The 12,017-nt window shown below is 51.5% G+C and overlaps 1 protein-coding gene across 1 annotated transcript in view; it reads right to left on the reverse strand.

The window, feature by feature from the left end:
- Positions 1-12,017, reverse strand: part of fstl5 (follistatin-like 5) — a 107,844-nt gene that overhangs the window by 33,161 nt on the left and 62,666 nt on the right. The window contains exon 7 of the mRNA XM_040174002.2: positions 7,268-7,434. Coding sequence (XP_040029936.2) covers positions 7,268-7,434 — 167 coding nt within the window. The remainder of the gene's footprint in view (positions 1-7,267; positions 7,435-12,017) is intronic.

The raw sequence follows: 12,017 nt of genomic DNA on the forward strand, positions 1-12,017 counted from the left end.
TGGGAATAATTCACTCAGCCGACGACATTTTTCAAATAACCAAATTCTACAGTGGGAAAGCCTTCAGGATTAAACCGCACAAACTGCATGTGTACTCAGAGGAATATGACTAATTGAGGCTGGCAGTCGATGCTCACAAATATTACCGGCCCGCAATTATACAGAAACCGTCTACGAGGCAATTTGGAATTAGTCCGTGGAGAACAGGTGCCGACCAAATCCGTTCTCCTCTCTGGAAGGGCCAACGATGATTGACTGGTAGTCTGAGTGCCAAGTAAACGTGGATTAGCCCGGTGATGGTGTGCGGCTGATGTTCCACCGGTGCCTCCTCTCTGTTCTGTGGTGTGTGTGTGTGTGTGTGTGTGTTTTTCTGATGAGCCACAAAGAGATTCGCGTTGATTCACACGTCGGCGGAGTTCAATGTCGGGGAGCAAAGCTGAGCGCTCGCAGAGGTTGTAGACTCCACGCTTTGTTCCTGCTACAAAATAAAAAATGTAATCTGACAACAGCAGACCTCCCGGGGTCAAAGCGGAGCGAGCGTTCTCAGTCTGAAAAGACGTGTCAGTCCCGGCGGTTGTTTAACGCAGCCTCACTTTATGAAGCTGAACGGGGCACCGACCTATCGGGGCTGCGTGAGGAAAGATCCTCAGAGCACCAAAGTGCTGCGGGTTAACGGTTAGTTTGATCCGTCTTTCTTTCTTCGTTGGATCTCAAGCTGCAGAAAACTCGATGTCTCCAGTACGACGGCTGCAGAACACAAAAGGCCAAGCAGGTGCTTGATTCTTTTGAAAAGAAATCCACAGTTCAAAAACAGGGTAGAGTTGTAGATTTATATTCATGTTTTACACTGCTGCTTTCATCACTCCAGCTGTTGACAAATGATATAATATATACTATAATATTAGAAGCTTTTTTTGGGCTACAATGAATAAACTGGACGCTATTTGCCAGCTTTCATCCGTGAGCTGACATTTCAATTGAAAACACACCTGTGCAAGACCGGGTGTACGTCTGCGGGGAGCTGACGAGTGTGTGTGAAGTGCAGATAAAGACCACCTCTGGTAAGAACACTGAACTCTGCTATGTGTCTGCAGGCACAATCAGCAGATGAGACAGAAGCCCCATTGAATCTGCAAAAAAAAGAAATCAATAGTTCTTGCTTGGAAAAAACTCAAAGACGACTTCTTTTTCCTACTCCTATAAATCCTCCCAAAGATATTCAGGAACATTTCCAGGAAATAATCTGGCCTGACATTTCTTCCTCTTCGTCACGTTGTGAGGTCTCAACCCCAGCGTGACGGCAGGAGGCCACTAGGGGGAGCCAAAGAACGCGTCCTCCGGAGTCAATCACCGGAATTCTAAACACCTGCGAGAGAGAAATACCTATAAAAGCAGCCCGACGCAGCGGGCAGGTTGTGAGGTATTGAATGTACACTTCTCTGCTGAACCGCTTTTTTGATTATCTACCCCTAAACCCCTTAGAACCTGTGACTCGACCTTCCGCCTGCCTCTGACCACGAACCTGCCTATTCCCCTGGACCAGAACCATCTGTTGCCTCCCGCGTTGCCGACCTACTGCCTGTCTTCGGAATTCCCACTTAGATTTGTCCCGGAACATAGTTACTATCTGTCCTTTAAAAAAATAAAGAAAGATTGGAAGCTCTGATCCTGAGTCCGAGTCTCCTTCCAGGGTCCAGACGTGACAGAATACCTCACCTGTATTCAAATGGAACCATCGGAGCTCCAACTTCGGCTCGCCCAGCAGGAGGAACGAGTTGAGGAGCTATGCCAGCTCCTACGCCAGTCCGCCACACCGGCGGTTCAACCCGCCATTCCTGCGGCATCCACCGGACCCGCCCCGATGGCTATGCCGGGAAAGTATGATGGCTCTCCTGGCAAATGCCTGGGATTCCTCATGCAGTGCGGGATGTATATCGCCCACCACTCTGCAAACTACCAAACGGAGAAGGACAGAGTCGACTTCGTCATCTCCCTGTTAACAGGAAGAGCCCTCGATTGGGCAACGGCCCTCTGGTCAGCGGGAGCCCCAGAACTTCTGTCTGAGCAACATTTTCAAGCACAGTTTAAAGAGGTGTTTGACCACCCCATTACCGGGAAAACAACGGGAGATTTGCTGTGCGAAATCCGGCAGGGCTCGCAAACGGTGTCAGATTACGCCCTGAGGTTCCGGACCCTCGCCGCTGGCAGCGGGTGGAGCGAGACCGCACTCCTGACCATCTACCGTCGCGGTCTCCGTCCTGAACTCCAGGCCGAACTGGCGTGCCGAGGGGATGTCACCCAGCTTGGCGATTACATCCGAGTATCCATTAGCGTGGGACACCTCCTCGAGTCCCGACGACCCCCGCGAGCCGGTTTTCCATCAGAGCCCACCTTTCCGGTAACACCTCCTCTGGCCGACGAGGGACCGGAGCCGATGCAGTTAGGTCGCCTGCCCCTGTCTCCAGCGGAGAGAATAAGGAGGATCAGGGAGCAGTTGTGCTTGTATTGTGGCGAGGCGGGACATCTCCTTCGGAACTGCCGACTCCGACCCCCCCGTCAGAAGGATGGCTGGACCTACACCTCCGCCAAGGTAGGACTGTCTCCAGTGTTAAACATGTCACGTCAACAACTAACCCTACCTACTGTTTTATCGTTGGGGAAAATGAAGCAGGAGGTACGTGGGTTGGTGGACTCGGGGTCGGCAGGGAATTTTATGGACCAACACTTGGCTCACCGTTTATCTGTGCCCCTCATCCCGGTGCGTCCTCCACTCCGAATCAACGCCTTGGATGGGCAGCCCCTGGGCACCGGAATGATTATGCACCAGACGGCTAACATCACTCTGCGGGTCGGAGCGCTGCACGAGGAGGACATAAGGTTCTTCATAGTGTCCTCTCCCCGGGAGCCTCTGATCCTAGGACACCCGTGGCTTGTGCTCCATGACCCTGTGATTTCGTGGAGACAAGGTGAGTTACTGACCTGGTCTCCTGAATGTATGTCCAGATGTCTGAACGTCACCTGCCGAGCCACCTCGGTGGAGGCAGCCACGGCTACAAAGACCCAGGCAGTACCCCCCTGCTACGAGACACTCCAGGAGGTATTCAGCAAACAAAAAGCCGCAGAGCTGGCTCCCCATCGACCATGCGATTGTGCTATCGAGCTGCTGCCAGAGGGACCGCTGCCGAGGGGTCGGATATACGCGCTGTCCCTACCAGAGGAGGAGGCCATGAACCGGTACGTCGAGGAATCCCTGCAGCAGGGCATCATCCGCCCCTCCACGTCCCCGGCCGCTTCAAGTTTCTTCTTCGTGGGAAAGAAAGATGGAGGGCTCCGTCCGTGTATCGATTACCGGGCATTGAATGCGATCACAGTGAAGAACCGGTTCCCTCTGCCCCTCATCCCCGCGGCCTTGGAACAGGTAGGAGGGGCAAGCATATACACTAAGCTTGATCTCCGTAGCGCTTACAACTTGGTGCGCATCCGGGAGGGCGATGAATGGAAAACGGCTTTCCTGACGGCAAGAGGGCATTACGAGTACCTGGTGATGCCTTACGGGCTCACAAACGCCCCCGCAGTATTCCAAGCCTTTATGAACGAACTCTTCCATGACATGATAAATCGGTTTCTTATTGTGTACATTGACGATCTGCTCATTTACTCCCACAGTATGGAGGAGCACGTCCAGCAGGTGCGTTTAGTGCTACAGCGTCTGCAGGCCAACCAACTCTACGTGAATGCGGAGAAAAGCCTGTTCCACGTCTCAACGCTCACCTTCCTTGGATACGTGCTTTCGCCAGGAGGGGTCGCCATGGACCAAGGCAAGGTAGACGCGGTGCACAACTGGCCTACACCAAACACCGTAAAGGAGCTCCAGCGGTTCCTGGGGTTCTCCAATTACTATCGGAGATTCATCCGGAACTTCGGGGCAATGGCTGCTCCACTTACCGCCCTTACGAGCCAGAAGAAAGGCAAACTCCCATGGTCTGACGCAGCCCAGAAGGCGTTCGACACCCTTAAGCTGGCGTTCACCTCAGCTCCCGTGCTGAACCAACCGGACCCCGACCGCCAGTTTATTGTCGAGGTGGACGCCTCCGAAGAAGGGGTCGGGGGTGTTCTATCCCAACGCACGGGGAGTCCCCCCAAGGTGCACCCATGTGCGTTCTTTTCAAAGAAACTGTCCCCGGCGGAAAGAAACTACGACGTGGGCAACCGGGAACTGCTAGCCATCAAACTCGCCCTGGAAGAATGGAGGCATTGGCTAGAGGGAGCTCGGCACCCCTTCATGGTCCTGACTGATCACCGCAACCTGGAGTATCTGAAAGGGGCAAGACGGCTAAACCCGCGTCAGGCCCGGTGGGCCTTGTTCTTCACGCGCTTCCAGTTTACCGTGTCGTACCAGCCCGGAGAGAAGAACGCAAAGGCGGACGCACTCTCACGACTATACGGGTCTCCGGCGTCTATGGGCGATCCCGAACCCATCCTACCGGACTCATATTTCGTCGGCCCCATCCACTGGGAGCTCGAGTCCGTCATCCAGGACGCGCTCCGCACAGACCCAGCACCACCTGACACCCCTGCCAACCGGGTCTATGTCCCCGCATCAGTGCGACCTCAACTCGTCCAGTGGAGTCACACCTCGTTGGGATCAGGACATCCAGGCATTACCCGAACCACTCAGCTCTTGTCCCAGAAATACTGGTGGAATTCGTTGGCCCCCGACGTGCGGGACTACGTGCTATCCTGTCCGGTCTGTGCACAAACTAAAACCCCCCGTCAACTCCCCGCCGGGGAGTTAGTACCGCTGCCCACTCCCCAGAGACCGTGGTCCCATGTGGCAGTGGACTTCCTCACCGACCTACCGGCGTCAGAGGGGTTTACTACTATTTTAGTATTAGTCGACAGGTTCTCTAAAATGTGTCGCTTTATACCCCTGTGTAACCTTCCTTCAGCCATAGAGATGGCAGAGTGTCTGTTCCTCCAGGTGTTTCGCCCGTTCGGCCTTCCAGAAGAAATCATCTCAGACAGAGGTCCTCAGTTCACGTCTCAGGTCTGGAGGGCGTTCTGCAACCGGCTGGGAATAAAGGTGAAGCTGACGTCCGGATACCATCCAGAGACCAACGGCCAAACCGAAAGACTCAACCAGGAACTGGGGAAGTACCTTCGTGGTTATTGCTTACAACATCCACATGATTGGTCCCGGTACGTGGCCTGGGCAGAATACGCACAGAACTCTACATTCCACTCGTCATTACGATTAACCCCGTTTCAGTGTGTGCTGGGATACCAGCCCCCATTGTTTCCCTGGGACACTAGGCCCGGTCCCGTACCGGCCGTAGAGGACTGGTTCCAACGCAGTGGCGAAGTCTGGGAGACCGCCCATCGTCACCTCCGCCAAGCCGCCAGCACGCAAAAGAAGTTCGCAGACCGACGACGCCGGCCCGCTCCCAGCTACCAAACGGGTCAGAGGGTGTGGCTATCCACGAGAAACTTGAAGCTGCGTCTGCCCTGCCGGAAGCTGTGGCCACGATACATCGGACCATTCAAAATCACCCATCGCATAAACCCGGTAACCTACCGACTGCTTCTACCTAAACATTATCGAATCTCGTCAGCATTTCACGTGTCTCTTCTGAAGCCTGTCCATGCTAGCCCTCTCCATCCATCTCTACCGACACCAACGCCACCTGCCCCACTGGAGATAGATGGGGGTCCGGCATACGCTATCACGGCGGTGCTGGATTCCAAACGTCTGCGGGACGGCCTCCATTACCTGGTGGACTGGGAAGGATACGGCCCTGAAAAACGATCATGGATCCCGGCCCGGGATGTCCTCTCCCAAGAACTAATAGAGGAGTTTCATCGGATGCGCCCGGATCGCCCTGCACCTCGCCCGCGGGGTCGCCCGCCGTCTACAGTGGCTCGACCGTCAGGAGCCGGCCGTGGAGGAGGGGGCTCTGTGAGGTCTCAACCCCAGCGTGACGGCAGGAGGCCACTAGGGGGAGCCAAAGAACGCGTCCTCCGGAGTCAATCACCGGAATTCTAAACACCTGCGAGAGAGAAATACCTATAAAAGCAGCCCGACGCAGCGGGCAGGTTGTGAGGTATTGAATGTACACTTCTCTGCTGAACCGCTTTTTTGATTATCTACCCCTAAACCCCTTAGAACCTGTGACTCGACCTTCCGCCTGCCTCTGACCACGAACCTGCCTATTCCCCTGGACCAGAACCATCTGTTGCCTCCCGCGTTGCCGACCTACTGCCTGTCTTCGGAATTCCCACTTAGATTTGTCCCGGAACATAGTTACTATCTGTCCTTTAAAAAAATAAAGAAAGATTGGAAGCTCTGATCCTGAGTCCGAGTCTCCTTCCAGGGTCCAGACGTGACACACGTCCTGCGCTTGCATTAATCTCTTCTGGCCATGAATTGCTTGAAAAGCAGTTTTGATATATTAAACAAAATGACATTAAAAGGCGAAAGGTGGAGCTTCCCAGAAAACCACGACGACGTCACTCGCGCAGCCGGAACGCCAGTTTGGCGCCATTCGATGGTGCCGACAGCCGGGCCTCCTCTCGCTCATTCTAAGGGTCATCAACACTTAATGACGCATTAGCGGCTTCGCTGGGTCTCCCTTCGTCCGCCGCGACGCTGTTGACTTAATTATGCACCGTGGAGTCACACTAACCGCAGTCGGACACGCGGGGGGGCGATGGGGCGATAGAGATCTGGCTTCTCTGCACCTCGTAGCACTTGAGTACCGCTGCTCCCTTTGATGACGATGGAAGGGACACGGGGGGCCCGTCGGGGGGCCGGGCATGCCGATTAGGACGCAACGTGCAGGTTTCATAAGTAGGTTCTTCCTCATGGGGCGAACCCCTTTGGTACCTCCCTTCGTGCCCCTTCTTTGTCTGAAACCCGCCTCTCGGCGGTCCCTAAACACGGACAGCATGAGCACAAACTGTCATCCTGGATTACTGTCGGACGCGCAAATACAGAGCCAGCGCCGACAGGCAAAGAAAAGGTGCCGGCGAGCCACTGCCAAAAAAATACGAAGGAATCGAAATGTTGCGAGAAAGGAACGCGGGATGAAATGATCTCAGCCGTTACGAATTGATGATGCTTCACAGCGTGAAACACTAATAATTACGCCAGCGTGAGAGCTTCTCGCCTATAAATCTCATCATCCATCCAGCGTTCTTCTTCCACGTATCTACCCATCGTACTGCATCTGTAAAGCATAAGATCAGACAGAGGGAGGCCGGCTCTTACGTTGATGTCCTCCAGGTTCAGCGAGTTCAGATATTGATGGTTCCTCTTCCACAGCACAGGAGGCCGTCGCTCCCCCGCGATGGCACACGTCAGCACGGCGCTCTGGCCGACGGTTGCCGTGGTGACGCTCACTTTCTGGTCATCCGGGAGAGTGAGCAGGTACACATCTGTTGGCGAGAGGCAAAATAAATGACACGAATGTTACAGGAAACGCTCTTCAAGGCGCAGCGGCGAAGATATGCTGTGAATTTTAATGGGAAGATTGAAAAACATCATCAGCGGGATGTGAAGAGGTTGCAGCGGCGACGCTATCTCACATTCCCGCTCTGCTGTCACTTAGTATTTGCCTCTGTTTTTTTCTTGTCTGTGTATTTAGATTGAATGGACCCTGCAGCAGAGGTAAAATACTGCCCCCTGTTTTTATCGGAGCATGTTGCACCTTTGAGAATAAGGACTCGAGCAAATTAAGCCGCTGAACAAAAGAGCGAAAAAGCAAAAAAACTTTTAGTTTCCATGAGATATCTTGAATAAAGACAAAGATAAATCCCAACAGACTCTGCCTGTACTTTATACCCTAACTTATTGGAAGGATAAATGCTTTGTTAATACTTTGCAGGATTTATGTACTGATACCATAATAGAATTTCTACTTGAAGGATGAGATCTTCCCTGAAGCACGCTGCTACATGTGCAACTACTGCCAGAGAGGCTTTAACTGGAGGCGGAGATTTGCCCAATTAAGTATTCCTACATAATACCTGAAAAGGTGTTTCAACACGTTTCTGCTACGGTTGAGATGTGGTGGTGGGATCAGCGGTCAACTATTACTCATAACCGACATTAATTGCTGCCATTAAGAAGAGGCAGGGTGGGCGGGTGAGAGGTCGGCGCGGCCAGTTAAAGCCTTTTGTGTGTGTCCAGGAGTGCCGATTAGGCCGCGTGCGCTCGGCCGTCGCGCGGTGCGTTACGTAACGCCGCCTGCGAGAGAATTCTTTTTAATCTTCCTCTGGGCTAATGAGCAACGGAGCAAGAGAAAACAGAGGCTCAATTTGTTCTGCTCCTAAGGGGCGTGAAATACAAAACCTGATGAAAGAGCAGGTCCAGCAGACGGAGCCCAGAGAAACAGGATGAGAGCACCTTCAATTACGGCGCGGCCCCGGTGGCCCCGTACCAGCAGCGCCCCCCCCCCCCCACCCCGAATGCTCTTTAACCTTCTCGCTCATTTGCGGCGTTCAGCCCGGCTCTCGCTTCGTCTTCGAACTGCGAACTCTAACCGGCCGGCCGGTCGGATCCCGGCCGATCAGCCCAAAGTCGCAGCGACTCAGGCCTCTTTTCTGTGGGAGAATCCAAGTTAAGACTTTCTGATCTTTCATTTGGGCGGCGATGAAACCCTGCTTAAGCTCGGCCAGATCTCGGCCCGGATTTCATCGCAGTTGGAGGATTAATAAAAGCCTTTTATTCTCACGGGAGTAAGACTGATTATATTGTTAATGGAGAGTTGATTTTAGTTGTCATTTTGAGGTTCACAGTTTATTGTGGAAAGAAAATCACGATCTGCGTGATTTCATTAAGTAAACGACAATTAATGAATCAGTACTCGTTCCGGTCAATTTCGATTAATGTATTACTGTAAACTGTGAAACGTGTTCTTCCTGCACGTTTACGTGTTGTTATGCAAACCCACAAAGCAACAGAACAGAAACAGCTTTGCAAAACAATAGAAAACCTGCTTCTGCTTCATTTTCCTCTCGGCTTTGGCTACAAAAACAGCCCAGAGTATGACGTAGCTCAATGCAACAGTCCCAAATGTTGACCTCCAGTACGACCACCTGAGAATGACAAAATCGCACAGCTGCATGAAGTCAGCGCATGTTGCTGTGCTGTTGCATCAGTATCATGTATTACAGATGTTCTCCGCTGCCATCTCGCAAAATCCAAGTAGTCGTGGCTGATGGGTGTGATGCGGCGCCACGCCGGATGTGGATGGTTTCTGAATCTTTTATTTAGTTCTTAAAAGCAGCAGTTTGCCCGTCACTTTGATTCATCTGAGAAAGGAGGGGTCCAAATGGAACGTGAAAAGAAATTCAACCGACGACAGAAAGCGACTGAAACGTTTCCCCTGTGGACGTCGTAATGTGACAGCGATCATTTGCTCGTTTAAAAGCTGTTTGTCAGTAATAAAGACGTGACAACGGCAGTCAGCAGGAATGATGGCAGAGCCAATATAGGCAGAGAAATTAAACGACTGGAAGGAAATGAGAAAATGACAAGGAACGATGCTGCAAGTGAGGATTGAAAGATGTGATAATAATGATGTTGAAAAGGAAACTTTAACCTTGAACTGATAAACTCATTTTAGAAACTATTCTCCATTTACTGATGGTGTCAGACCATGAATCTATACTGACAAAGCCAAGACGAACTCACAGAGTACAAAAACTAGATTAAACCCATCTTGACTATTTGGCCTAGTTTATTGAATAATTACTATTTTAAAGGGTCAGAGGCCTTAATGCATTCTTGAATATTATAACTACTACTTTGTGCTTTTACAGGGCCTCTTCAAAACCGCTCATCGCGTGACTGTAGTTGCAATAAGTACACAACAAAACGATCACAGCTGAGGAAGTGTAACAAGTTAAATCCGCTCTGGTGCAGAAAGTAAAGAATTAAGAAAAATGGATCTTCCGTCAGTCACGCTGGGCTGATCCGGTTTCTCCTCCCCTGACACTGACAGCGCTCCTGCCAGCCCATCAACCCCACTCAGCCACTTGGCGCGCTCCGTGATGTTGAGGAGATACGCTGACAGAAATCACCCGTCAAAGACGCCGCCCCCCCCCCCCCCTAAACCGCTCAATCACAGCCCCCTTGTATCCAAATGCTTGTGGTGTATCCCGCCAGCGGCTAACTCGATTGGCCGCTGATCCCCAGGGAGGACGGAAATGTGTGAAGCTCAAGGGAGGATTTGGAGAAGAAAGTGGGCAGACAGAAGGCCGGGCAGGCCCCGCTGGTGGGCGGAGGAAGGAGAGGAGGGGAGGGGAGGGAGGGAAGAAGGAAGCGAAGGCTGGAATCCGGCCTGCAGGAGAAGCTCCTCGGAGCGATGGGAGTCCGGGCTGCTGGACCCGTCTTCCAAAAAGATTTATCAGAGGAGGGAGCGGCCTTGGCTCCTGTTTTTTTTTTTTTTTTGTCTGATTCGAGGCCCGAGGGATTCCGCCCGCAGAGAAGGACCAACCTTCACAGTCCGACCTGTAATTACTGATTAACGACAGAGTCCAGGCGTTTGATTCACTCTGCTCTGCTGCCAGAGAGGGATGGCGGTCAGTGCCGCGGCCGGAGGTAAATCACTTATTGCACTGGAAGCAACAGGCTTGTCAGGGAAAAAAGCTGAGGCCTGCAGGGCGCTACGAGGGGGGGGGCGCCTGCGTGAAGACAAATTACACTATAGCGAACCCCCTCGTTCCATCCTCCAGCACACTCCCTCTCAACCTTCTTTCATACATATATGTGTGCAAGGCTGGAAGGTTGGGTACCCTCCATTGTTTTGAGTTTGACAGTTTGAAGCGGAGATTAAAGTATTTACCCTGACAATGTTTATTAAAGAGGGAAAACCAAAGTAAAAGACCCGAAAAAACGAATCTACACTCGGTGACTCTGATCTCGGATGGTTGATTTGTGCAACTCCCAAAGCAAAAGAAGAATGGAGTGTTTGTTTTGGAAGAGGAAGAGGAAGAGGAGGGACTCGGTGGACTTAAATGTTGACAGAGAAAGAATACAGCTTGAACGTTGAAACACACAAACTCCCCATTTGTCAAACCAAGGAATACTTATTTCTGCTTCTAATGTTGAAATGCTTCCACTTGTCACAGTACTGAACAAACTGCATCCCCGCAGTGCCACAAGGCAACAACAGCAACCACAATCAAGTGATCTTTGCTCCCCCGACATAATGCCTTTGTGCCAAGCGAAAAAACTGAACCCGACTGAAATCATGAAGCTGTCTAATTCTAGTTTGCATTCGATTTGTCGGTGTTTTTACGGTAAACCATTGTTTTCCGGTGAGCTGCCCTTTTTGGGCCATTCGTACTCTTTCATTTAAACAATCCTTTTCATGTGCATCATGTGCTTTACCACTTGTGCACAACGGGAAAGACAGGCAGGAACGCGTTGCAACAAACCTTTACCCTCGTCGAGTCCATGTGTGGATTCCAGTTTGTTTACCTGGAAAACTCTGCAGCTCAACTTTAGGTTGAAGAACTCTGGAGTCATTTTGAGGGGGGGAACTACCTTTGATGTGGATTGTGAGTTTTTCCACTTAAGTGGAAATCTACGAGACGCATATAGTTCCAGTATCTACTGGCATGGTTCGGTTTTTGCAGTATTATTGTAATTTCAGGCAGAGGTCGAGGGGATAATTATAACCCCTTTTCTCTCTCCTCCCACTAAAATGAACCACATCAAGATGGCTGTTAAACATTTACAAATGGCCTTAGTGAGTGCTTTACCTCTGCATGATCAGCCTCAAGTCTGTCTCCACAGCAGCTGTTGGGAGAGATCCTGAGAGACGACCAGCATTAGTATGCAACCGAGCCTGTGAGGAGCTCTAATTGGATTAATTTGATCACACCTACCTTATGGAAAGCCACTAATGAAAAATCTCTTCATCCTACGACAATAAGTAAACGATACAGCTCGATTTAGCACAAGATGCGGCTCCGCGCCCGTAAACTACGTCAGCTTTTATTTTATTTAT

This window comes from Gasterosteus aculeatus, chromosome 4 (assembly GCF_964276395.1).
Source record: "Gasterosteus aculeatus chromosome 4, fGasAcu3.hap1.1, whole genome shotgun sequence".
NCBI classification, from domain to species: domain Eukaryota; kingdom Metazoa; phylum Chordata; class Actinopteri; order Perciformes; family Gasterosteidae; genus Gasterosteus; species Gasterosteus aculeatus.